General features: G+C 37.1%; 1 protein-coding gene across 1 annotated transcript; it reads left to right on the forward strand.

The window, feature by feature from the left end:
* Window positions 1-9: 9 nt before the first annotated feature.
* LOC139143706 (suppressor of cytokine signaling 5-like) lies at window positions 10-26276 on the forward strand. Its single transcript, XM_070714235.1, has 4 exons — window positions 10-1863; window positions 8761-8855; window positions 13923-14091; window positions 16533-26276. The coding sequence occupies exons 1-4, from the start codon at window positions 426-428 to the stop codon at window positions 16895-16897; spliced, it is 2067 nt and encodes a 688-aa protein (XP_070570336.1). The 5' UTR covers window positions 10-425; the 3' UTR covers window positions 16898-26276.
* Window positions 26277-26892: the final 616 nt, after the last annotated feature.

Consider the following 26892-nt stretch of genomic DNA (forward strand, 5'->3'; position numbering starts at 1 on the left):
AATCTCGCCGACTTTTGCGAGAACTCGAGAAGGAAGAGGGCTCGCGTAAAGTAGGCTCGAGATCAGAGCTCGTTTCGTCGTGCAAGGGACGGTATGTGAAAAATGAGCCATTCTGTGTGTTTGTCTCACCTGTTCGCATAATTCTAAGCCATGTTACGTGCTGGAAACTTCATTTGAAACACCAAGGGACTGGACATGTGAAAATGGGATAAACCAACGGTGAGACTCAATTGTTTACGCCAGCAGCAGTCGGTACTTCATAATCATAGGCTTGGTAGTCACGGAGTGAAAAGTTTGAGTGTCGGTGGGCTGGCACAGTCACACAGCTTTACACGGAATTTATTCGCAAGGAGTCCCTTGATTACAGTCTGTGGCCAAAGTGTCGATGCCTTCAACGTCATTTTACTGTTTTCGATAAGCGGGGGATGCCGTCTGCTTCGAAAATGGCCAACTTTTCGAAGGGGGAATCTGAGAGACCCAGTTTCTTCGGAAAAATGAAACGCAAGTTGACAAAATCCAAACGACCAGGTCGTGACGGCACGGACGGTCATATTGGGTCAGAGCACGACGTGGATCAAGATCGCGGGTCATCAATGAATGGACATACTGCGTACCAGAACGGGGCTTCAAACGGATGCAAGGGGCAAAATGATAATATCAACAACTATTCATCCGACGATGCAGGTAACGACTACGAAGATATACCCGAGATGTTACGATCTAGTAATATGTCGCGCTATCAGCAGCAAGGTGCTAGACCAAAATGCACAGTAGCCGGCGATAACTTAGGCGCACCTGTTTCGCCGCTATCGGAGGTGAGGCCTCCGAACGGTAGCGCAGCAACAACACCAATCGACCTAAGCGACAAGTCACCGGAAGGTGAGGCTGAAGATCAGCGTTCAGACTCGATCGATGACTTGCACACAAAGCGGTCGTTGAATCTCGACGAGATTGAAATGGTAGATGTAGGCGACAAAGAACCGCTGTCGGACAGCAAAGAATCCCTTGAGCCACTCATTGTACAGATGTCAACGGATCTACCAGTGCCGCCTTGCAGAAAGCTCTCGTTGTCACCAGAGAAAAGTAAAAGGCATTATAGTGATGAAGAAAGCAAGGCAGATCAAAAAGACTACATCCCACAAAATGGTCAAATAGTTGACATTTGCACGGATGACAGATTTCAGGCAGTCGCTGACGGCAATGAAGATGCCAATAAGAATGGATCTGCTGCAGGTCAGCAAACAATCGAGAATGCTTTAGAAAGAACAATCAGACTTGAGGATATTGCCAGTGTGGAAAAACGAACCAAAGACAAATCTGACAATCTTACGGGGAGAAATTATACACGAAGTCTTTACCAGAAAAATTCTTCAGCCATTGGAAAGACAGTACGGCCAAAATGCCCACCTAGGCCATTGTCCTTGAATTTGAACCTTGAATCCCCACCACCCATACCACCAAGGAGCCCCCTTACTCAGACTTTCTCCCTGGCAGAACCCGAACTTCGGCCACCTCCGGATACATCAGTTCTTGAGGATGGAACACCTAGTCATGTTTTCCTTCCCACTGTAAGTTCCCAAAAAGGGAGATCAAAAACTCTTCCATGTTCACCTAGATCGCTGTCACCCAGCAGTCCAGTTGATAAAACAAAGAAGAGCAAAACGAACCGCTTCTCCCGGTTTCTGAAGGGAAAAGGCAGTAAAGACAGACACTCCATACATGTGACCATGATGGCCAATCGCACTTTGCCAGAAATTCCCAATGAACCGGCGTCGCCTTCCAGTAGGCACAGGACACAACGTTCAATAAGTGCTGATGCTTCCAGAGGAACGCTATCCAATGCTGGAAGTGTCAATGAATCAGGTATGTATGGATGACAACAACAACGAAAATTTCAAAAACTGAGCTACTTTTTATTGTTATGCAAATGTCATTTTGTGTGTCGTGAATGAAGTAAGTCTCGCCTTTAAGTTTCAGATTAAGGGAGCTAGTAAGCTCTTAGGAGTAAAACTTTAAACATTAGGTTTATGTGAGAACAAAAGACTAATCACTCCGATGGTAATATGATGGGATTTGGCAGATAACAACACTATTGATGTGATGCAGAAGTGTAGAAAGAGACAGGTATTAATTAAGCTGTAAGATGCACAAAGAACCAACCGCACATATGCCATATATCCATTGATAAAAATACATATATTAGTATGTTGTGGTTGTCCTGTCCTGTGTTTTGTGTCTTCTAATGTGTCACAAAATTATGAAAATAATAATCGTTTTGTTTTAACATTTGCCATCTTGAGATCACAGTGTTCTCCCCAGACTGTTACAGCATAGTGGTCACTACTTTTTATAATGTTAGTAAAACAATATAAACTCATTAACATAATAGTTAATTTTATTGTTATGTAAATTAGTCAAAATGCCATCAGAACACGGAATCGGTTCCATTTATGGATTTCTTCACATCTCTTCACTTTTTATGTTAGTTTCCTTCGTGACTAAATCTTTCCTCTCAATGTTTGATCTCTGATGTGCATTCAGCCATAAAAGTAAAATATACATCATTGCTGGTTGTGTACACTGCTATTCCCTTACTTTTCAAGTTCTCAGCTGTACTGGTAACATAAGTGTACAAGATGTGATGTTGAGAACATGGAGAAGTATTCTCAAAAATTCATACAAACTTGTGTGTTGAATGCATTAGAAATAAACCCCAACCATAAGTCTCGGGTCAACTAACCACCAGGTGTGTCTGTGTTCAGCTGCGATGCAAAATTTACTGCCAGTTGCAGCCTTGCCCTCCTTGATGTCAGCGGAAATTCAATTGATCTGCCTAATAGGCAGTTGCTTAAAAAAATACAGATTGATCCAGCCTTGAACCACGGCTTTGTAAACGTGGGGAGGGGAAGAACCCACCCTGTTTCTGTTCATCACAAACTGCAGAAGGAACAATGTAAATAAAATGTACTGTGCATGTTAAACTTTAATGTCAGTAAGTCAGTTCTGTCAAACAGCAACCGGCCATGAGTAATCTTATTCATACAGGCACTGCAGGATAGACAACATCACTGTTTAACAACTCAAAATAATTCATTTTTAAACGCCTGACCCGCAAGCGTCATTAGTCATACAACAGCCTGTCCATAAATGTCAACATAAAAATCACACGGCCTTCAATGTGAAGGCAGCTTTACATGTACCTTGGTACTTCTTCCCCTTTTTTGTTTCAAAAACTGTCGTTAGTGGCAAGTCCACGGTGGAAATTGCTCTTTAAGCTATTCTTGTACAATCTTGATCGGCTCAGGAAATCCAGCGCTTAACTTTCTTCATTTTAAGTGCAGTCACATTTCCTACAGATAAGTAGTCACCCCTAAAGATGAAATATAGATTAAAATTTTAAATCAGTATAAAAATAACTGTTACTATAAATGATAAGTTCATGTGACCTACATTCAACAAGTTTGGCTTACTGCATTCTTTGTAACAGAACACCAATATTCTTATCGTGGAACATATTTTGAAATTTTTCTATTCAAAAAAATCGCAACATACATTTGTATGGTGAGAGTATGACATTGTTTCAAAATGAAGTCAGTTTGAAAAATTTATTATCTCACCTTAAAAAATTTAAGAGGACATAAATTTGTCATCCACTAAAATAGAACTTGCCGGTTGCATTCCACATGACCCTGTGAGACCCAGATTGACATACATCAACACTGTCCAGTTGTATGCCTTGTAATGAAATAATGTGTTGCAGAATGTAGACTTTGAGCTCAAGCCCCATTTGCTGCATCTTTGTTTTGTTTTTTTTTTTGGTTTGAAAAGACAAGCAACTATATATAAAAATGCTTACCAAAGTTTTTTTAGGTAAGTAAGATATGAAAAGTTAAAGCTACATACAGTAACAGGGTTTGATAAGTTAAAACTAACAATTGAGACACATCATAAAAAATTACTGCAGTTACAGGTACATGTGCTTCTCTTTTGGTTTTAAGGTCACATCAAAAGTTGTCATAAATTACCGTTTAATTTTTAATACTCGCTTGTGATTAGATAAAAAACAATAAAATGCTGGCAGGAGTTCTGAAGACTAAAGGTTGTTACAGTATAACAAATAAAAATCTTTTTTTTTTGGCAAGAATACCTGATGTAAATTAGATTTTCAATTAATCTTTGATTATTTTTTATGATGGCATTAGAATTTCTGTACATCTGTACATCTCTGGGCACTGTTGCTTAACTTAAACTTGTCATAGAAAAAGACGAAAGCAGGTTTTGATACATATTTATGACAGTAAATCGTGGTAAAGTTATTTAAACATATTATGTATTCTGAACGGGGACGCATACAAAGTTACCACGGATGATAATTAGACTATATGCTGTAGCCTTATACTAGGGTGGTTTGTACATATGGGATTGCCAACACAAAAACTGTGTAAATATGTGTATTTGTAGAGTGGTTATGACATCAAATGACCAATATCCTGTGTTGCAATAATTCATGGTCTCTCTCCACTCCCTGTGATTAATATATCAAGTGGTTGTTTAGTCCTGAGTGAGAGCACAACTGCAAATATATGGTGTGCAAACATTTCACATAAACACCAGTGTATTCGGCTCTGATGGCCGCTAAGGACTGTCAAATGGAGGCACGTTAATCAAATAATGAAATTACATTTCCAATGGCAGTGTTTCATCCAGGATGCCATCAACAGGGGCGATTTTCCCCTTTACCAGAAAATTTAGGGGGATTTCACCAGTTCATGAGTTCTTCTTGTATCTCTAAGGTGTGACTGACACCATTTTTTTTTTTTGGGGGGGGGGGGGGGGGGCTGGTTCCCCTTGACGAATAATAGGGGGGTGCCAACATGTCAACAGAGGGGGAAATCCTCCCATCCCCCTCTTTAGATAATACACTGCAAGGGTAATGTATTTTACTGCATATCACAACAGTGGATATTGCAGTGCAAACTGCCGTATATATTACTAGTACTTGATCCAAGTTTTGTATCTATATAGAAGCATAAACATTGGAGTCTATATCAGGGTATGTACACATATCATCTGAATGGCTCATAACTTATTTAGAGGCATGCTGCAAGGCCCACACGCAACATCAAGTAGAAAGTACTGGTACATTCAAATTGGTAATAAATGACTCAAGCAAATCGATATACCAACTGTCTCTGTGAACTCCTTACAATAGCTTGAACAGGGAAGTATTAAAGCTTTTTTTGAGTATTACAAACAAAACTCTTGAAAGATTCATCTCATGTAAATAAACTTCTAAAGCGGCCTTGTATTGCTAATAGCTTTGAAAGCGTGGCAATATTAATGAGGTCATGCTTTCATGGTGATATGGTTTGTTTTTAACATGCCCAGGGGGTTCCTGCCCCATGTGGACTTGATAATGGATGAGGGGGAATTTCCTGTGTGGTTTCCTGTTGTAGCTCATTATTGGTGATCCCAAGTCACCAGAATTGGACGGGAGCCATGTATATTGCTCAAGTCTTCCGTACATTTCAAGTGTGGAAACCCAGCCATGTGTACACACGCTGGTAGCAGGTCACACAAAGAACAGGAGTACAGGAAAAATTTCCACCGTTCAGAACATCGGCCATTTATCACATCAGGACCATTGACGGCTGGCTTGTTTGGCAGACTCATGAGTGAGCTCGTCCCAGTGAAAGATGAGCTTGTGCAGTGTGTCACTGGCGGCCAAGCTTCTAAAATTAGACCAGGGTATTGACAAGACTGTGTAATCAGATTTGCCCGCTGTCTTGCAAAGGTCACCCGAGGTCACATGGCAGTTCAAATAAGGCAACACCCAGTATTGGCTGGCTTGTCTCTCATCACAAACGTTCTGTGTATGGAAGAATTTGGTTCAGAAAGAACAGCATTTTACACGATCTTCTGACACTGCAATTGAATTTTATGTGATTACTAGTCGTGACACTTTTGTAATCTTATCTAAAATGTTATATATCTTGTTCCTTTCTTTGTAAAATAGCGAAAACATGTCCAAAAGTGGTCATTAATGATTTCCTCATAGCAAAGAATTTGTTAGGGTTAGAATTTGATACACAGTGAATGTTGCTGTGCTTCCAGTCTCATTTGATGAGAGTTGCCAGAAAGTACACGTTCCAAATTACATTTTGGATGGAAAGATGCTGCTATAGTTTCCCTAATCATGCTAGAATTATTCCCAATATTTCCCAACCTAAGCTAACACCCTGCTTCACTATCAATGGTGTTTTCCTGAGCCAGCAGCTTCGCCCAAACTTGAATCGGATCAGTTGTATAAATTTTCATTGAACAAGAAAACGTCCACTTTATTTGAATCATTGAATAACATAATTAAAGCATTCTTCCATTTTGCTTTTCATAAAAATACACCATGCAACCATTTTATCAGAATTTATGAAACCCGACATTAGTAAGTGCTACTAAGCTCTCTTGAACAAGATTGGAAGTAAAAGGCAACACATGTACATGTAGTTACATAAGTAATGGTATCTGCTTGCTATTGAATTACATGTATCATCTTCATTTATAACCAAATTTTCGTATTTCCTGCTAGGGATTGTAATATTTACAGTGAAACTGTTACGTTTTCCTTTCTTACATGCCAAAAACAGTTCCTTCCATCAAGAATTGAAAACTTTTTATTTAATGAAAGTCATCCTTAGCGTAGACATTTGATTTTATTTCTGGTGAACTTCAAGCCATCTGAGACAGCAATCAAACTGGTTTCCAGGGTGACTGGCCAGAATCACTCCGTGAATTCCGGTAGTGACTTCCTTTCTGTAGATTAAAACTGAAACGGTACTTTCCCTATCGTGTGATACTGTGAATTTGCCATGATCAGTGTTCGGTAGTAGAAATACATTTGTTCAGCAATATGCACAATTTGCACCAATATGCACCTGTTTCCCAGTGTGAACACAGTGACTGGGCTATAGAGTATCAGTGTAATATACATCCTGTTAAAGTCATTCTCTCGGCCATCCCATTTAAGTTCATCTTCTGGCATTCTTGGACCCTATGGCTATGTTTCTTAGCTTCGGTAGGTTTTTACCATCGTTGTTGTTACAAAACCAAAAAACACTCAGACAGTATCATGATAAGCATCAAACTACCATGTTTTGGCATCAGTCAAACCAAAAGCAATTATTAATTTTAGAAGTTTGCAAAAATAAAGTTCACTGTCACACATCTGGAGAAAATGTGGTGGTTTCTCCTCCACCCCAGACAAATACCGGTATATCCTCTTTCTTTTAACCTTTGGTGACCACATTATATAAATAAACCCTTACTATACATGTATGGCTGACCTCATAGTGCATAATTATTGCTTAGATTTTGTTACAACATTTATGTTCTATTCATAGTTTCACCATTCCATACAATAACACCATGTAAGGCAAGAATTTCCAGTTTATATACTTTCCCTGTCATGAGGGTTGTACAGAACATGTTAGGTGTGAAGTTGAGTATCATTTGAGATCATATCAGCAGGAGTTCACTGATTTTTGATATTGCAAAAATCTGCAGGTATTGCATGCTACGGTGAAAATTACATCTAAATTAGTACATTGATGTGTGTAACATGTTAAAAAAATTTCGTTCGAAAAAAAATTTGTTAATTTGATTCAAAAATGTACACGGCATTTGGCTCTAGGCAAATCAGCAAACTCTTATCACAGGAACAGTAGCTGTAATTTTTGATGGATTTTTTCACTAGTTTTTGTTTTAATATCACCTACAGCTCCCAAAAGCATGGTGAGATACAAATTTTCTAGCTTGTCAACTCAACCTGTACATGTATAGCCTGCATTGTTATTGTTGACAAGTGAAGTCAGTCTGGTCAGGACTAAAATACAATTAAAACAATAACAGTACACTGTACACATACCAATATGTACATCGTGTTGACAAGCTGAATAGTGGGTGTTTCAACATGCTTTGAGGAATAGAACAAGAACTTGCAGTTCACATATAAAATAAAAAATATTGAAAAAAATCATCTCACGTTACAGCTACTGGCCCTTTAACCAAAGCTGTGATAAATAAATAATGGACTGTAAAATCAATACCAAGATAATACCGTAATGGATAAAGAAGGCTTATAGGTGACTAACTATTTGTCTTCCTGATATCAGTTACTAGACTATCTGTGTCCTTGTCATTTCCAGAGATTACAGTGACAACACTGCCAGCAGCTGTAACTTTTTTTGATATTTCAATTCTCTGTACAGTTGGTTATACCGAGGATATTTAGGCTTGATTTTGCACGCACACACACAAATACACACATATAAAAATACCGATATATATGTATATATATATATATATAGAGAGAGAGAGAGAGAGAGAGAGAGAGAGAGAGAGAGAGAGAGAATGTTAATTCTGAGGATGAATTCATGTTTAAATCCCGGCTCGAGAAGGCCCCGAATCGGGATTACAGTAACTTAGGTGTTAAGAAGATTGTGAGGTGTCCTTGTCTTTTGCTTTCCTTTGAAATTGCAATCGTTTTATAAATATGTTGCTAGATTTTTGGATTAAGTCTGAACAGGGGTTTAACGACATAATGATACAGGTGTACAACCAGTAAATCAGTCGTGCCTTTTCTAGCGTTTCTTGGGTACTCCCCCTGCCAGTTTGCTTTTTTCTACAACAGCGAAACATACCAGTACACACAACACTAGTAGCTGGACATAACCCTAGCCAATTGTATACCATCTTTCATTGCAGGCCCCGGCACTCCTAGAAGTGGGGATGATCGCAAGAATGAAGAGGGTGAATCAGATCTCAGCAGATTCACTTCAAGTCTGAGACAACTCGCAGAGGTATGATTTATTACTATTAGGAAATCAGTCGTACGTGACCCTATGTAACTAGATATTTCCCATAGCTGTATCAAAATATCACAACTGAAAGCTGCCCTTTTACTGTTTTTATACTTCCTGTGGAATACTGAAATCGTGATTAATCAGCATTTTCAACACTGCCATCTGCCCCAACCTTTGCCAATGTGTGTGTCGGCTGAAACTACTTTGTTTGCACAGAAAGAACCATGTGAAATCGGAAATCGATTATACAGCACAGACCTTTAAACTAAATGTCTTGATAATGTGATTAATCATGATTACTCAGTATTTTCAACACTGCTATCCACCTCAACCTTTGCCAAACATGTGACTTCGAAAACTGTTCTTCACTGGCACCAAAAGAGCCATGTAAAATCTGAAGGTGACTACATTGCATGCATCATAAAATTAAATGTCTTGATAATGATCAAACTTCAATCTAGAGGAAATTTGTCTAACCTAGTTAAAAGCTCATGTGTACCACAGTGCAACTATTACAGTGTGTGACATCAGTTGCATACAATAGCCAATGCAATGAACCAAGCATTGTCTTAATTTATTTTATGCAGAGTGATCAAATTTAATTAACATATTCATTCCATATTAAGTAAATATATCCAACCTTGTTGTGAGAAGCAATCAGGTTTAATTTTGTCGTAAGTTTTGCAGTTATGCAGTCAACAGTTCTACGGAGTAGAAAAACAAGTATGGCATAAATGCACTTCTTGTAATAGATGAGTAAATGCTGTGTTACCAATTAGATGCCTTCTTCACCAATTTGATGCAACACTGCCTCAAGAGTGTTCCCTTTTGTACTGGCAATGCATGGGGATGAAATTCAAAAAAATGTTTAAGCAGACTCAACAATTACAGAAAGCTCAAAAGTTATGGGCTCACAGTCACTTGTACGAAACCCATTCACTGGGGTGGTGCCAAATTTGGAATCTGGCTTCCATCACATCGCTGCGTGATAGTGGAAGAGGAGTTACATGATGGTCTGGCAAACGAAATCCTCATCAACATGTGTATCAAATGATGGCATATCTGTCTGACCAAAGTATGTCAGACAAGTCCACAGCCAAGTCTGTGACTTGCACTCCCGGTACTTGAGAACCCTAGCGTCAGATGGCACTCATGAATGTTTACAGGTCTTATTCACCCCAGTTAAATTCCATGAGTATTCGCTTTACATGCTGAACAAAGATAATTCTTGTTATTTATCAATTGATAATGGTGACAGAATCCCAATCTTAGTGCATCACTAGGCCGGCCATCCATCATACTGTGGCATTCGTCCAAGTGTCACCAGTTGTAAGGCATTTGTAATTCATAAGTTGAAAGTTCAGATTTATTGATGTGTCATTATGTTGTAAATGTATCGTACTGAAACTCATCATTTCCAGCAAGCCATTGTGACTTTTCTTTTAATACTTTCAGCCCCATTTCCCTCTCTAAAGGTCCAACGTTACGGTAGAAAACAATAGGATTGGTTCAAACCATTGTGGTGAACAGGTCAAATCATTTTCTGGAGGATGGTGTCTTTCTTTCTAAAGATTCCTCACCACTTTCTTGAACATATCTTCCAATTTTATAATTTTTTGTCAACAGTGTCCAATATTCTGTATACAGTATTGGTACGTGATAAAAAAATCTTTGCTCGTGTACGTAAATGAGACATTTCCTCAACATCAAGTTCATTGCACAAAATACAGAAACTCAGCTCTCAAGTTGATGTGTTGTTCAAGTTTGAGTTGAACACTGTATCATGTCATGCTGATTTGTTTCTTAATATTAAGCAGATGTTGATGTGCTAACCAAGGTAAGAGGCCGCCTCATGCAGTGTCGTCCAAGGTGCAGGTGGGCTCATGTGGTGAAAATGTCAGAGCAATTTCTGTGTGCACATCACATTCCCGGTGAAAGACAGATTCAAATCTACAAAACGGCCAGAAGAATCACACCAGTCTTCCACCGTCCCTGTTTTTAGATTCTTTTACGTAATATAATGCGCTTCTGAGAAATGAACTCATGGTCAACTATGTACCTGTGTAGATCTGGACATTATATTGCCCCTCAAAATGCCGCAAGATGGTATGAGCCTCACAAGTGAAATACTTAAACTATTGATCAAATTTCCCTCAAGGAATCTTTCAACCATTCTCTTTCAAAATCAAGAATAAAAATCGGGAGTCACCGTGCAAATTTTGATACTAGAGAAACAAATAACCCAAGATTTACCGATATTTGAAATTCAAAATGGCCACCATTACTGAACTTAACTTTATGGAGAAAAATAAAATTTTCAATTTTTGAAAAAACCAAGATGGTGAAAATTTCACTTACACCAAGAGATTTAAAATGAGCCCCCACAAGTTGTGGATCAGAAAAGATTTTAAAAGTTTGAGGGTCCAAATATCTGTCCCTGAGGCGCATTCTACGTTAATGTCCTTGTTCCAATGATACTACTGTTAAAGGGGAAGTTCACCAAGGATGATTTTTACATATGTGGTAGCTCTATGGTCATTTACCCCAGAAAAGCTATTTTCACCATTTATAACTCGCCCGATTTTCTACGAAAATGATAAAAATAGTACAGGAAGTTGCCCATGTAATTTGAATCATGGGAAAAAAGCCCCAAGCTCGGAGCTTGCATCATGTGATATGGAAGGGACCACCTTCGGATGGGTATGGCCCCCACATTGTCCACTCACAGTAATACAGTAGTAAACAGCAACACAAAATCTGACAGTGGACAGTTTATTATAAGTGATTCACCGTTTATGCAAGGATACTCAGTATAAACAAACGTTATGTAAATACGCACAGCCTGGTTTAAGCATGGGTGAGTGGACAATGCCATACCCATGGGAAAATGGTGCCTTCCATATCACATTATGCAAGCTCCAAGCTTGGCGCTTTTTCCCATGATTCAAATTACATGGGTAACTTCCTGTACTATTTCTATCGGTTTTTGTAAAAATCGTGCAAGTTATAAATGGCGAAAATAGCTTTTCCGGGGTAAGTGACCACAAAGCTATCACATATGTAAAAATCATCCTTGGTGAACTTCCCCTTTAAGGTACAGTGAGCAATAATGGAGAAAGTTCTTGTCCGTGGATGTGTTTTGTCACTTTTTTAAAACTACGTTTGAAGTCGGTCATATTCATCATCTTGAAAGATGACACAAATTAGAAACTCAACAAATCAGAAACGTCATTAATGTCAAAAAAATATGACATATGAAACTTTTGAGAGGTCATAGTTCACACACCAATTTATGATAGCTCATAGATTAACAATAATAGCGCAGCACCTTTTCAAATCAGAATATCCTAGAAACCAATATACCCATCACTATATACCGGTAGACTAAACACATTGTTGTGTGTACCTCTCTCACAAATGGGAAGCCACTGATTCATGTTGCTACGTGACACTTCACATTCCTTTTCCTGCCATAGAGCACGTTTTGTGATCAGTGGAGGTGCTGCCATTGGTCCGCTTATGGTGGCTGTGTGAATGAAAACACTGTCGTGTATCGTAAAAGGAGAACAATCAGATTCCGTGTGTCACTAAATTACAGAAGGTGATTGACCTTTTCCCCTGCCAGCTTCCTCAATTTTCATTGTGCCATCAGAATTTGAAGTTCACTAAATAAAGACACTTCTCATGAACAGATAATAGCTGTCAAGTTTGATACTATTTTTAGGCTTTTCCCCAATATGTTGTGATATTCTCCTCCCTAAATTTTGTTGAAATAACTTGACACTGTACAATCTATTGTGTGCAACATGTAATGTTAACCCTTTGAGTGCTGTAATTTTTCTCACCAAAATTTTAGTGCAACATTCTACAATTTTTATGAAATTTTTCTGTAATTTTTTGATATTTTTAGACCGAATGGACATCACTTTTCAATTACTAGAGTTTCTTATCAAAACTTTGGCAAAAATTTTAAAAAAATGACCAAGCTACATTTTATAGAGGCCACAAAATTCGACTGTGGCACTCAAAGGGTTAGTGTTGATAAATGATTCTAGTCTGACTAGAAATCAGTCGTCAGCAGTAATATTTGACATCACACAACTAATAGCAGAGTTGTTAGGCATACTGGTAGGCATTTTAACATAATTTTGGGAGTAGAACAAGGAACTGTGTTTCACAAAACGGAAGAAGCGTAATTGAAAATACCTAAAAATTTAGAGTTAATCATGGAACTGAGAGACTCCGCTACAGTACACTATTCATAAATTACCCTTTGGACGGCATTTATGTTGTACAATGTAAACGCTACATGTACTTCCTCAAACAGATCCGCGTCATATCTTTTGCTATTCACACGACGTCAGACATTAAAACCATTCAGTTTTGTATCCCAGTCACTGCGGTAGACACCAAGACTTATTTCCAAATCCTATCAGAACTCTCTTTTACGTTAATTAATGATGCCGGCTGCAATCAATCAAAAAGAATTTTTTTTTAATTGTTGAGTAAATGTCGTGGGCTGTTAACAATGTACATCTGCGTAATAAAGACTATGAGTAATGCTTATTGTCCAAAACCATTTCACTTCAGAGTAATGCGTGTCTTGTTAGATCATTCTCTGCGTATTGGCCATCTGATACTTCCATCTCCTTCCCTGCGAAAAACATTCACTTTATCCAAAATCTAAAGCTTTTCTTCCTTTACTTTGTTGAAGGCTCAAAACTTTAAAGATTAGGAAAAAGTGTATACTCCCTTAGCTTACTTGAAGTTTGTTTACAAAATAAACGCAGTGGAAAAGGTCAATAGCCTTGAGTGTTGGAAATATGATGCTGCAAAGCTCTGTTGATCATCAGCATTTGATGCTTTGATGTTGAGCTCCGTCTGCAACATCAGAATGATTCCTTTGATTATAAATCTTGGTGAATTTAAGACACACATGGTCCCAGTTGACCTTAGATTGCATTGTCAATGGAGGGGCTGTTTTCAAGTCTTTGTTTTGATCTGTTATTTGATTCAAGTGTTATATAAAACTCACAGTATCGCCTGGTATTTATTTTCCCGTAGTGTGGCTGGTATTGGGGACCCATGAACTGGGATGATGCGGAAGCCAAGCTGGCCAATGCTCCAGATGGAGCCTTCCTGGTGAGAGACAGTTCCAATGACAGATACATCCTCAGCTTGAGTTTCAGGTCCCAGAGTACAACTCACCACACTAGGATAGAGCACTCGCAAGGTAAGAGGCTTTCCAATCAAAACATTTTTTTTTTTGAAGATACAATTATTCTTATAATTTATATTATGTTTATTATTACAGGGATTAGAAGGGTTCAGGCAAACCACTGACTTTTTTTAAAAGTTGATTTAGATTGTGTTGCAGATACTTCGGCTAGAGGTCACCCAGTGTTAGAGGTTTTCACAATAGCATTGAGCTGACTATGATAAGTAACGCTTTATTTACTACCATAATCCCCTTCAGCTCTCAAGCCACGCTTTGAAAAACCCTCAAACCCCCCCCCCCCCCCCCCCCCCCCCCCGGCACTCACCCAGAAATTGGGTTAAAATGTTTAGAGAAGGTATCACTTTACCTTTTTTTGCGGTTCGTTGGAATGTAAAGTGAATCCAGATAACAACTGGTGTGGCTTTCACCTTTGACCCCTCCCCCTTTTTGGTGTGGCCAAATCCCATTATTTCTGGAAGGTGTGGCTTTAACCTAAAGTGTTTATCAAGAAACAAACCCAAACTGCTTCATGTTATCTCTACCCTGTGATGAGAATCCACAGACCTCATTCAAACCACAGGCATTTCCTGCCTCCCATGAGACACAGAACTCTTATCCTAAATACAAACAGGAAGTCTTTGTTTTTGATCTAATTGTTTGGCATTGCTTCACATACAAACATACAGTACATCATCAGCATACTGCTAATTGTAATGTCAAGTCTCTAGAATTCTGTATTTAAAGGATGAATAGCAGTGCTTGTTTTGGATTTTAAGGCATTATGCGCCTGTTTTGGATTTTAAGGCATTATGCGCCTCCGAAAACAAAAGACTTAAACCTTTGCTCAAACTTTTAAAGCTTTCAACCATTTACTTTCAAAATCAGCATAAAAATTGGGGGGTCACCCTGCAAATTGTGTTACTGGAAAGACAAATTACCCAATAACGATATTTTAAAGTTAAAATGGCTGCCATCCCTGTGTTAACTCTATGAAGTAAAATAAAATTTTTGATTTTCGAAAAAAGTAAGACAATGAAAATTTTTCTTACGCCGAGTGCTTTAAAATGAGTCCCCACAAGTGGTAGATTAGAAAGAAATTGTAAAATTTTGAGTCCAAATATCAGTCTCTACGGGGCATTCTACATTAAGGAACACTGGTAACATGTTAACCCTTTGAGTGCTGTAATTTCCCACCAAACCTTTAGTGCAACATTTTACCAATTTTTATTAATTTTTCTGTCATTCTTTTTCAAATTTTGCACCAAATGGATTGAACTTTTCATAGACTCAAGTTTTCGATCAAAATTTTTGGAAAAATGTAAAAGAAATGTTTGTATCTGAAAAAATTGTCTGGCCGGGATTATATTTATAGAGGTGAAAAAATTGGCTTTGGCACTCAACAGGTTAAGCATGTCTTACCCCGTGAAAAATGCTCGGTTACAGTATCAAAGGTGTTACATCTATTAAAATCAGTGTCAGGTGTTCCTGAATCTTTCGACAGAAAATTATGAAAAGTTTTGAAAACGAAATACAGAATCACTGAATTGTGCAATTCACATAACAGTACAAATATTGATACCCAACTGTCTGAGATCTTTCGTGTTTGGTAGCAGCTCAACCCACTTTCTATCAGTCACTCAGTACATACTGTAATATGCATATTTACAACAAGCAGCAGTTCTGTTGCCATATCAGTAACTTTACAAGGATCACATGCATGTCCCACAGTACTTTGCAGATGGTCAGTTTATTAAGCACAACAGGAAGCACATTGTTAAAATTACGAGATCCGAACTTATGAAAAATTAAAGAGATCCGGCTTTTTATTTCACTCTGTCATGATGTATGATGAACACGTCAGTATTTCATTTGGTGATGCCTGCATCCCTTTTTTGAGACTTCACCAATTAAACCTTTTTATACTGTTTGACTGTAAATTATGATATGGGTAACCAGCGGGTCAGAGTTCAAGGTCATGTTTTTGAAACAGTACAAAGAGTAGAGCATGTGATAAAAATTATCAGTGATGTGTCATTAATATCAAAGAAGTTTATTTTGAATGATATGATCAGCTGTCAACTTCTCATCCCTTTGGCTTGTATATCAATTGATACCATTAATACCAGTAAACTGGAAATTGGGCTTTTGTCAAAAGCGATATGAAGAACATGTGTGCTTAAATTACATTCTCATGAACATATCAAAACGAGCAAGTACTCAAGTTTTTTAACACTATAAACTGACACTGCTGTCATAGTTATCCATATCAAATGATCATACAGCTTTACAAGTCTCTTGTACCTGTTGATGCAACACTAAATTCTATATAGCATTGAACTGATTGTATTGGTCCAGAGAACTATTTTCAACAGGTACAACAGCTCTGTAGTGTAAAGCTTAAATGTGGATCAAGGTGTTGTAAAAAAAACTGAATTCTTCCAATTTCTTGCTTTCAGGCAAGTTTGGATTCTGGTCACAGCCTCAGTCACACGGCAGTTCTTCCATCGTGGAATTCATAGAGAAGGCCATGCAGCACTCCAAGAACGGGAAATTCCTCTACTTCCTCCGACCCCGATTTCCCGGAGCCCCTCCGGTTCCAGTGCAGCTGACCCAACCCATCTCCAGGTTTAAGCGAGTCCAGACCTTACAGCATAAGTGCAGGTTTCTCATAAGGAAGCTGGTCCGGCTGGATCATATTCAGTATCTGCCACTCCCCAAGAGGGTGAAGGAGTATCTTTTCGAGGGGCAGTATTACACGCCAGAAGACGTGCGGCCCATCGAGGACGAGAAGGACAGCGACGACGAGGGTGAGAATTCGTAAAAATGATAGCATGTCCTCGTTATCGTGCGCATTTCAGAATTACTCTTCGTCACGATGTACTCTTAGCATGATCAGAAAGTAAGCTTTCTGTCGCGCATGACAGATCCACTTACTTTGCAATCAATTGAATGCCGACATTAAAAAAACATACAATGTAGAGTAAACGATTTGTACATGATGGACCTGTCTTCAACGAATTCTGTTTATATCACCTCAATCAATCCTACCCCTCGGGTATCCTGCCTACAGTATTTTAGATTCAGTTTTTATGAATCTTATACAAAGAGGCTGTACATTATTGATTTTTATATCATCAAGGGTTGTAATAACAGGGGTGTTCACATCAGCATGATCAGCAGGAGTGTAATACTGTGTTGTAAATTCACAGTAAAAGTACATGTTCTATCAATCTTATGAAGGTGTTACCTGTACGATGTTAAAAGCCTTGCAAGAGCCAAGTATGTACCATATCATAATGTACGGCAATATTCACCCGCTCTGTTATCATGCATGTAGCAACAGAGTTTCAGAAAAGGTCAATGTACAATATTAGAGAGTCCAATAATTTAAACCCTAGCCATCTGTCTTGATGCACTTAAGATACATGAAAGTACAATTGTCTGTCCTTCCCGCCTTTATTAAAGTCTCCTGTGACAAAAACTGTATAACAAACATGTACATATATGCTACATGTTTTCAAGCTCTGGACCAATCAGAGCCCTTCATAGATGTTGCAGTAGCCAATGAAGCAGCTTCTCTCAACAGAATTCCACATGTAATTTTGAAACAAAGTTGCTGATTGACCAGCTCTTCCATGTGGTTGGAAACAGTGATAAATTTTGTCATTTTAGACAAAACATGATTGATCTGTGGAGACTGTACATAGAATTAAGTCAGAGTAAGTCATTGCAGATTATATGTGTATACATGTACTGTACGCTACAGAGCCTTGCATTATTCAGAGGGTATTGCTATTTCCTGACGATGATAGGTAAATGGCTATACAGTATATGTTTCCATACAATGTGCAAGCAAATCTTTTGTACCATAATATGAAGGTAAAACCAATATGGAGCCTTCGCGACGACGAAAGGTTATCGTTTCAATGAACAAAAAACTATGTACCCGTACTTTTCTTTCAATTTTCACATAAAGAGACAGAAAAATTTCACAATTTGATATATTTTTATTTTCCCAGAACTTAAAGTCTAAGATGTTTAATATTCATTCCTTACCTGTTTTGTTCTCTTTACTTTCTGTGATACATTTTCCATGAGTTCAAAACTCATTTTCCATTTCATTTCATTCAAAGTCAAAACTCAGCTCTTTCAAAAACAAACTTAGTTGCAATTTTAGGAGAAAACGGTTCCACGATAATTTAGTGAATAGAGGATAGGCAGTGTTTTTGAGACAGTGATAACGGAAATTTTCCAAGCCTGGCATCTGATGTCAGCCGTGGAGTGCCTTGAAAGATGTCTTTTCAAAATGAAACTTCTTACTTTTATTGAAACTTTTTCGAATATTAAGAAAGTTAGATCGCTGTATAAAATAACAAGAAAATCTATAGATTTAATATAATTAACATAATTAATTCAAGTTTAATGTATAGATATGAAAAGAGCTTCTGGCATGCTTTGCTCTGATTGGCGTACATACTGCATTCATTGTCCACAGCGGTACCAGTGATCACAGCATTTTTGCATTTCACAGCAGGCATTTTATCAGCAAATTGTGTCCGTCTCGCCAGCACATGCAAACATGACTACGTGAGTTATACATCGCATCCTGGTTTACTGTTAATTATTGACAAATCAAAAGATGTATACACACTGGTCCTGATTGCTGTGAAGATTTTTAATGCTCAACCTGGGCTACCTTTCTGACCTACACTGGTTGTCCTGTAACCAAACTTGTTGTCTATTTACAATTACATTGAAGGGGAGATGGGATTATTGTCTTCTCGTGGTTATTTCGGTCATTCTGTTCTAGTAAGAAGGGGACACTAGGTGTAAATTTTGAGCAAATTTTGAATTATTTTTATTCAATAAGACAATCACATTTTTTTCTTCACAAAGTATAGAGTATCAGCCTTGCTGACACAAAACACTGTTTACTGTATTTATTGTTATTGACGATAAATGAATTCAAGTGTCTACAAAAATTCAGTTGCCAACAATAACATTTGGACATGAAACACTTAGGCAATATGGACGAGTTGAACAAAAGGCATTTGAACTTTGACCTGAGTGGAGCAGATTATGAATTGTAGTTCAGAGACAAAACACAAATACTGGAAAAAAAATGAAAAAGGTTCAGTCAATAGATCTTTGATATTGGTCTTACAACATACACGGTAGATCTCTGTTCAGTTTAACTCTGAAATAATTGGATAGAATTCAAAATAAATGCAGGTCATATTGCTCCAACAGTTTTGAATGATGGAAACTCGAATGTAGATCAAATGGCAATATGATATCCATTGTGATAGGAATGAGAGATGACCGTTGAATTGCTTTCACACTCTGATATCTGAACAAATGTCTAAAAATAGAGAAATGTGGTTAAAATAAAAGCCAAAACCAAAACAAAAATGTTGTAAAAAAAATGAGTTGATAGAGGTCAGTCTGGAAATTAGCTCAATAAACATACATGTATGGGTTGTTTAGTCAGTTGAATGAGTACATAACCTTCTGGCTGTTATGAACATACAGTGTTGGTACAGTGGTATGACAAACAAACTGTTACAATGTATTGGTGGACCACAAAGTCATAGGTCATAACAGCTAAAAGCCTATATTAATAATAAAGGCTAGGTTATCATGCTTAGTGACATCACGTTGAATTTCATGGCAGTTTGAGCAAGCTCTGTACATGAACATAAATGCACCGTCACATTTGCACACTTTCTGGACAGCATTGTGTCATGAATAGTTCCCCTCCACATTAAAGGGACAAAAGCTGTAACTTTTGATAATATTTTCATCATTTTTTGCTCTAGAAAACAATACATTGAAACACAATGTTATAGTCATGCTGACAGAGCGAGTTGTGTAAAATATGTCATCGTTATTGTTAATAACTAAATTATAATGTAGACTGGGATTCAGTCGTCAACCATACTGGATTATATTGGATAGTGTAAGTACAGGCTGTGTTGACAAACTTGAGAGCCAGGTACTTCAACACGATTTGGGTCAAACAACAATACAAGATACTGTAGTTTACAGATAAAACACAAAACAAAAATGATTGAAAATACTCAAAAGCAATAGGCAACAGATCCTCAGTGTCAGTGGCAGGGAATATCCTTTAAGAAACTCTAAAGCAAATCGCCCATAATTTCAGGAAATTTGAATTGAAATATGTCACACTGGCAGATGTGCCATGCCTTTAAAAATTTTTATGACAGACCTATTGTATGTGCATTTCCGTTTTCAGTTGTGATTTCCGTTCTAGATTTGTACAGTGTACTGCAGTGCTGTGAATGCTGTAAGTATGCCAATCTGCTTGCAATGGTCAAACTGCATGGCCAAGTTCTGCTATAGTGTAAGATACGGTATAGTCATACATGTACTTAAAATACAATGTTGATACAATATGTATATTTTGGGTCTGGTGTAATAAATAAATAAATCTCTGGAATTTTTTTTTCTTTTGTAATCAACCTTGTATATTTAAATATTCATATCAGCTCTGTAAGAAGTACGGAGTGCGCTGAAGCCAGCGTTGATTCAAAATTTCACAGTTATAAAATGGTTTGTAAATATGGAAATGTAATGTCAGTCTGACATCTGTCCCTGAATGTTGTTTACACAAAAGATTGTCAGGTGTGATAATTGGTTGAAACATAACATATGCCACAAGTGTTCCTATCCCCCTCTGAAAATACCAAAAATTTAGTGTTTTCTGTACATATTCCAGATAATAAGCGTTTTAATTACGATGTCATAATTTAGTTTGTTTCTGGAATAATTCAAGTGCATGACTGTGGCTTTGCCATTCAGAAAAAAACAATTTGTAATATCATGGATACACAGTGTTTCCAACTCTCGAAATCTCATACTTCAATGGTGTAGTGCTTGCAGGAACTCCTTTTTGAAGCTTGTCGTTGGATTGAATAAGGTTTCCACTCTCTTGTCGTTTGTGAATATCCAAAATTAAATTTTACCTGTAGATAACACAGGGTATAAGCTGCCATTTTGATTTCAAATATTGGTTAACTTTAGTGTATTTTAATGGTTTGTTAACTCCCAAATTTTCCATGATGACCCCTCCTGATATTTATTTGTCATTATAAAAGAGAATAGTTTAAAGTTACCTTGAGGAAATCGTAAGCTAAGTTTAAAAACTTCCAGTTTTGAGGCGTCTATTAGTTTTATTGGCTTTTCAGACACAATGAAAGGTTATTTGTGTCAAAGGTTGTGTTTGCTTCCTCGAGCTGAAATTTATTGATGTGCAAATGGATCGAAACTGTGTGGAACCCTCCCTTCACAAACATTTTTATAGAATTCACGGAACAGTTCTGTTAACTGCGTGATTTGTCAGAGTACAGTTACATTTTGTGATGTTGTTTCAAAGTGAAGCCACCTTCTACAACAAGGAAATTATAGTAGTTCTTGTCAGGGCTGCCGTTCAGACTGGCCAACAATCAACATGTTATTTATCATTGCATTGTTGAGTTTGTGTATGTCTTGTTGACACATATCTGATTTCATGGTACGTGTACGCATCGTACAACCACAAAAATAATGTTGAAAATGTCAGAGAATGTTTTCAATCCAAGACTGTTATTGTACATAATGTTACACACCAAAGTTTCGCTCAACCTGTCGTGGAATATTTCCTTTCGTTTCGATCACGTTAATTTTTACTGGGTTTAAATCACCTCAGTCGCTGTACTGTGACAAGGTCAGAGGTCAAATGTCTGTGACCTCTGCTATACCGTCAAGCAGTTGCCCAGTCACACTGTAGATAAGACTTACACCACTGTCAGTTTGCGCAAGAAAGTAGAATCAATATTTCTGCCTCATGTTAGAATGAGATGTTAAAATGAGACGCATTCATGATAAGATTGTTGGATCTACAATTTTGTGACCAAATCATGAGCTGAAAACATGTTCTTTGGCATTTGCATTCCTCGATTGTATACACATAAGCACAGTATAATTATCCTGTATGGTGAATCAATTTCATTCTTCTTCACAAAATATTGTATAAAATCGTCAGTTTTTCAAGTGTGAAAAGTGATGTAAGCCATGACTATAGAGCATCACCACTGTTCATACTGTTATTCCATACCATGATACATACTAAGATTTTCAAATCAGATACAGTGCACTATAAAGACCAATTTGCAACTTTAAAAGACAATGCATAATTCCTGTTGATATTTCTCATTTTGCTTTCCTATAGGCCACATACCAAATTTATTCTCTGAATTTACCCACCCCAGTCATGTGTGAGCTGTATGTATTATGTGTAACGCTTGTCCCTCCGCAGTGTACCATGTTTTTGAAAATAATTACAATTCTTTTCAAAAAAGGTTGTGACAGAAAAAAGTGATAGTTGATTTATACTTTGTTCCAAAACTAACAGCAAAAAAGACAGATTTTAATGAAAAAAGTCGTCATGTTTTTGTGATTTTGAAAAAAAGCATTGCTACCCCATAGCATGACAAACATGATGCTGTTTCATCAGAAAGTCAACATCGATAAGTGATGATTCATCACTTACCGATGTTGACTTTTTCATTATTCAAGTAATGATACAAGAGTTGATAATTTCCAGCCACACGTCATTCAGAAATCAGAAATTCAGTTGAAATTCCAAGTCTGCATACCAGCATATCTTTTATGTCAAATTGTGCCGTCTGTGCCGTGTTACCTATCTTTAGTGATTGTCATGAAGCTTTCTGAAGAAGGATGATGTGCTAGAAAAAAATACTTGTCTTGCTCTGTCCTGCTAGAAATCAATTGCTGTCCTCAAACTCGTGTATATCCACCTCCCCCTTGCCATTCCTATACATTGGTCCAACTGTATTAAAACCCTTTGAGAGCGCCAAAGTCAATTTTTTTCACCTTTACAAAATATAGCACAGTCAATTTTTTTCAAATTTTTGCCAAAATTTTGATAAAAATCTGTAGCCAATGAAATGTGATGTCCATTTTGTTCAAAATTCTCAAGAAAATTACAGGAAAATTCATTAAAAATGGTGAAATGTTGCACTAAAATTTTGGTGGGAAAAATTATGGCACTCAAATGGTGAATGACACCAGAAATAAACCAAACATAGTAGCAAAGGGAACACCGAGCGCATGTTCATTCAAATCAATATTGCTATACAACACGGTCGTTATGGGTAAATTTTCCCTAAATATTCATTTGGAAGGAAACCCTGAGACAGGCATATTACCAATCTGGTTAAAATCGGATGTGACGGTCTTTTAGGCTATCATATTAAAGTCTTTATTTTTCTGTGGCCCTCCCCCTCACTGTACCTAAATCTGTGCCATTGCAAATCTTGCTTTTTTCAAAGTCAAGTACTCAACCAATCAGAGAGCAGCTTCCTCAGCGCTTTTATCTTAAATGACCGATCGATCTCTACATCGGATTTTAATCAGATTGGGCATATTACAACCTGTATTCAGTTGGACCCACTCGTTGTGTAATGATTTGTGTTAGTATGCCTGTTATTTTCTAAGTTCATGGAATGTACCTATCATCCGATGTCTGTATTCATGACTGTGGCCAATAGAATACACTGTGTGTAATCAATAACAAATATGAAATTATCCTAAGATACACATTATGGAGACTTCTATGATATTTTTCTATTTTTGTAATTATTGCTGTTTACAAAATCTTGTCTCTTTGCCTCGGTTATTTTGGTAAAGAGTCCAAATTTCATGAAAACAACCATTGAGATTCTGAAGATTGATAATCTTATAAAAGGTATATCCATTCATGCACAGAATAAGCTTAATTAAATTATTTTAGGTATTCTTCTCTCAATAAAATGTGTTACACGAATTACATATTTCCTCTTCATGGTCAATAGAAATTTTACGAACTTGGCAAGTTAATTTGTATTATTTAAGTTTAATAGATAATTTGCTATACATATTTTATGATATACAACGAGTCTTAGATTCTAGCTCTGTCTATCAGAGATCCGGCATATTCATAAAAGTAGTCAACTTGCGCTTTACAGACTGAAGTGGGAGAGACTGTCCACCGCTAGAAAGTGTACAGCAACCACTTGTCAGATTTCAACCAGTGTCAGATTTCAACCAGTGTCAGATTTTTACACTAACCTTTTCAGCCCATACAGATCAATAACAATTCAAGAGCGTCTTCAAAACACTTCCAATGCCTTTGATAGATTAGATCACTACATCAAACACATTAAAACACTTGGAAATTTCCTCATAATCACTTGGTGTGATATATAATACGTTCCGCAATTTCACATGCAGCTTCATTGTAGATACACAGAGAAAATGCTAGGTCCAAACAAGCATGCACACATAGGTGAAATATTATGGAATTCTGATGTATTTTATTCTTATTAGTTTAAAATACAATTGTTTTCAGACAAGTTTTGTAATTTTTTCAACTACAGTGATCTGGAGATGGTTTCTTCCGATCACATTGAAGTAAAGTTGAATAATGTACACAACCTGTACAAAGATAGTAGAACAATAGTAATGCCCAGTATTTAGTTGGTTTTTCCAGTGTGACAAATCCTGTATAGACCAGTCGAACATACACATGTTAATCAAGAGATATTTGAGTGTCACCAAAGGGCATATCTTTTAACATAATTTGGCCGTGACACATTAAGCCTGGATGTATACCCACTACAAGGGTTTGAATATTTTGTAAACAAATTACAGTACCCCCTGTAAACTATAAGATTTATGGCTGCAAGTCATATTTGCATATCATCTTTTACCTTGTTTTGCAGTTTCATAGTATACATACATTTTAAGTGGTGTTGTTCATACCAGTAGTTGAATTTTCGACAAAAAAATTGCCTGTTTTGTATTTAGCGTAAAATGAACAGCCATGTATAAGTACTTTTGATGTACTTTGACATTTAGAGCTTTGATATAAAAGGTGGCTAGTTTTCTCCTTTTTCAGCATTTTTTCTCTTAAATCCGGCATAACATTTTATGCAAGTTGAGTTCTGTAGCTGTAATATTTTGGTGCTATAAGGGAGTTAAAGAAACAGGTATATTTCTTACACAGTTGCTGATTGGCTAAGGATCGGTAGAACTCCATGAGGAAGGCATTATCAGCCAATCACTATGTCTTTTTTGTGCTGGTCACACAATCATACATTTGAGGCAGTGCAACAGTTTGTTGTCCAGTTTCATTTATTAACCAGAACTTTCTAAACTCTTCTGGACAAGGTTCATTTTGATTATCGTACAAATAATATTTTTATTCCATTGATTGGAAAAAAATGAGATCTTCACTTTAATAATAAGCCATTTTTCTGAAAACCTCGAATACCTGATTTGATGTCAAAACTGATTGTAGTAGTTCTTGTTGCCTGTAAATATGTATTTGACTTTCAGGGAAAAGATTTCAAAACCGTAGAATGTCCACAAAATGAGATGACAGGCGATGTAAAACTAAAACAAGCTCTGATCAAAGAGCCTCTGTAAAATCAAAGTATTTCCAAACTCTTTCGTTTTGAATCAAAGCACAAAGTAATTTTCTCAGCCAAAAAGAACGGCACTTTTCAACAAAAGGTTGAAAGCTGTCCAGGTTCTGCTCGAATTTGAACAGCTCGGTGAAAAACACGAGTATACAGTGACATCAAATAGAGAATAGTATCGTGGTCATTTTAATATCCAATCAATACAGGTAACTGAACAACTTAGTAAACTTACTGGAGGAAATAAAACTCATACAAATCTTTCTCATTGTGAGAGTTTATTTTCTGATGTTCATTTTGAAATTAAACATGGTAACATTGTAAACTTTTTACGCAAATCATTAAGTCCGTATTGGGATATTCTGTTTTTTGATCACAAGCCCTGAATTATCTATACAATTACAGGATACAAGAACTGACAGGATTGGTTAGTTTCCATGTAGCAGTAAATTCTCAACCAATTAAAAACAGTGGTGGTAATCTCAGTTTTGAGAAGTAGCGTTTGTATCTGATTTTATACAATTCTGAAATTAATCCATTGGAGACATCACAGATTTTTGTTTCAATATGCAACTCATATTAATTTTGAGACTGAATTTTGAATTTGGACTTTGTACATGTAACTATGGTTGACCACGAAATACATGCCTTTCTGAATAGTGACTTCACTATTACCATATTGCTGCTGCTCCGTAATAAAATGTTTTGAGATTATGATGATTTTGTATGCCTGTTACTTTGATATGATACACATACCGGTACATACATACATACATATACATACATACATACTGTATACACACACACACACACACACATACATATGTACATACTGAATACACACACATGTATGTACATACATATAATAATTTTATCTTGTCTTTCATATTTATGTATATACATGTATGGATGGATGGATGGATGGATGGACGAACGGACGCATGGATGGCTGGCTGGCTGGATGATGTATGGATGCATGCATGCATGTATGGATGGATGGATGGACGGATGGATGGACAGATAGATAGATTAATGTATGTGAGAATAATGCCATTTCAAATACAAATAGGGAGTGACATGAACATAATCTAGAACATTGAATAGGCCTCTTTTTTTGTCATTTTGCCTCCGTCTTGTTATTCATAACACCTTCCATATATGCATATAATTTGTTGAATTTTTGGTGAATCACTGAGAATACAGAGTGCAAACATGGGTACTGCCAAGTTTAAAGGAGTTGACGTAAATTGGTTGGTTAAAAGAACGAAAATGAAGAGGCATGCACAACCTACGGAAAGCCCTGGTGCGGGACTGACACCAGGAAATATAC

This window comes from Ptychodera flava, chromosome 11 (genome assembly GCF_041260155.1).
Source record: "Ptychodera flava strain L36383 chromosome 11, AS_Pfla_20210202, whole genome shotgun sequence".
Lineage (NCBI taxonomy): Eukaryota > Metazoa > Hemichordata > Enteropneusta > Ptychoderidae > Ptychodera > Ptychodera flava.

Excerpts from the sequence above, each read along its gene's own strand:
- LOC139143706 (XM_070714235.1), top strand. The coding sequence starts at position 426 with ATGCCGTCTGCTTCGAAAATGGCCAACTTTTCGAAGGGGGAATCTGAG. Across the intron at positions 8,856-13,922 it reads GTCTGAGACAACTCGCAGAG|TGTGGCTGGTATTGGGGACC; the intron begins GTATGATTTATT and ends ATTTTCCCGTAG. Across the intron at positions 14,092-16,532 it reads TAGGATAGAGCACTCGCAAG|GCAAGTTTGGATTCTGGTCA; the intron begins GTAAGAGGCTTT and ends TCTTGCTTTCAG.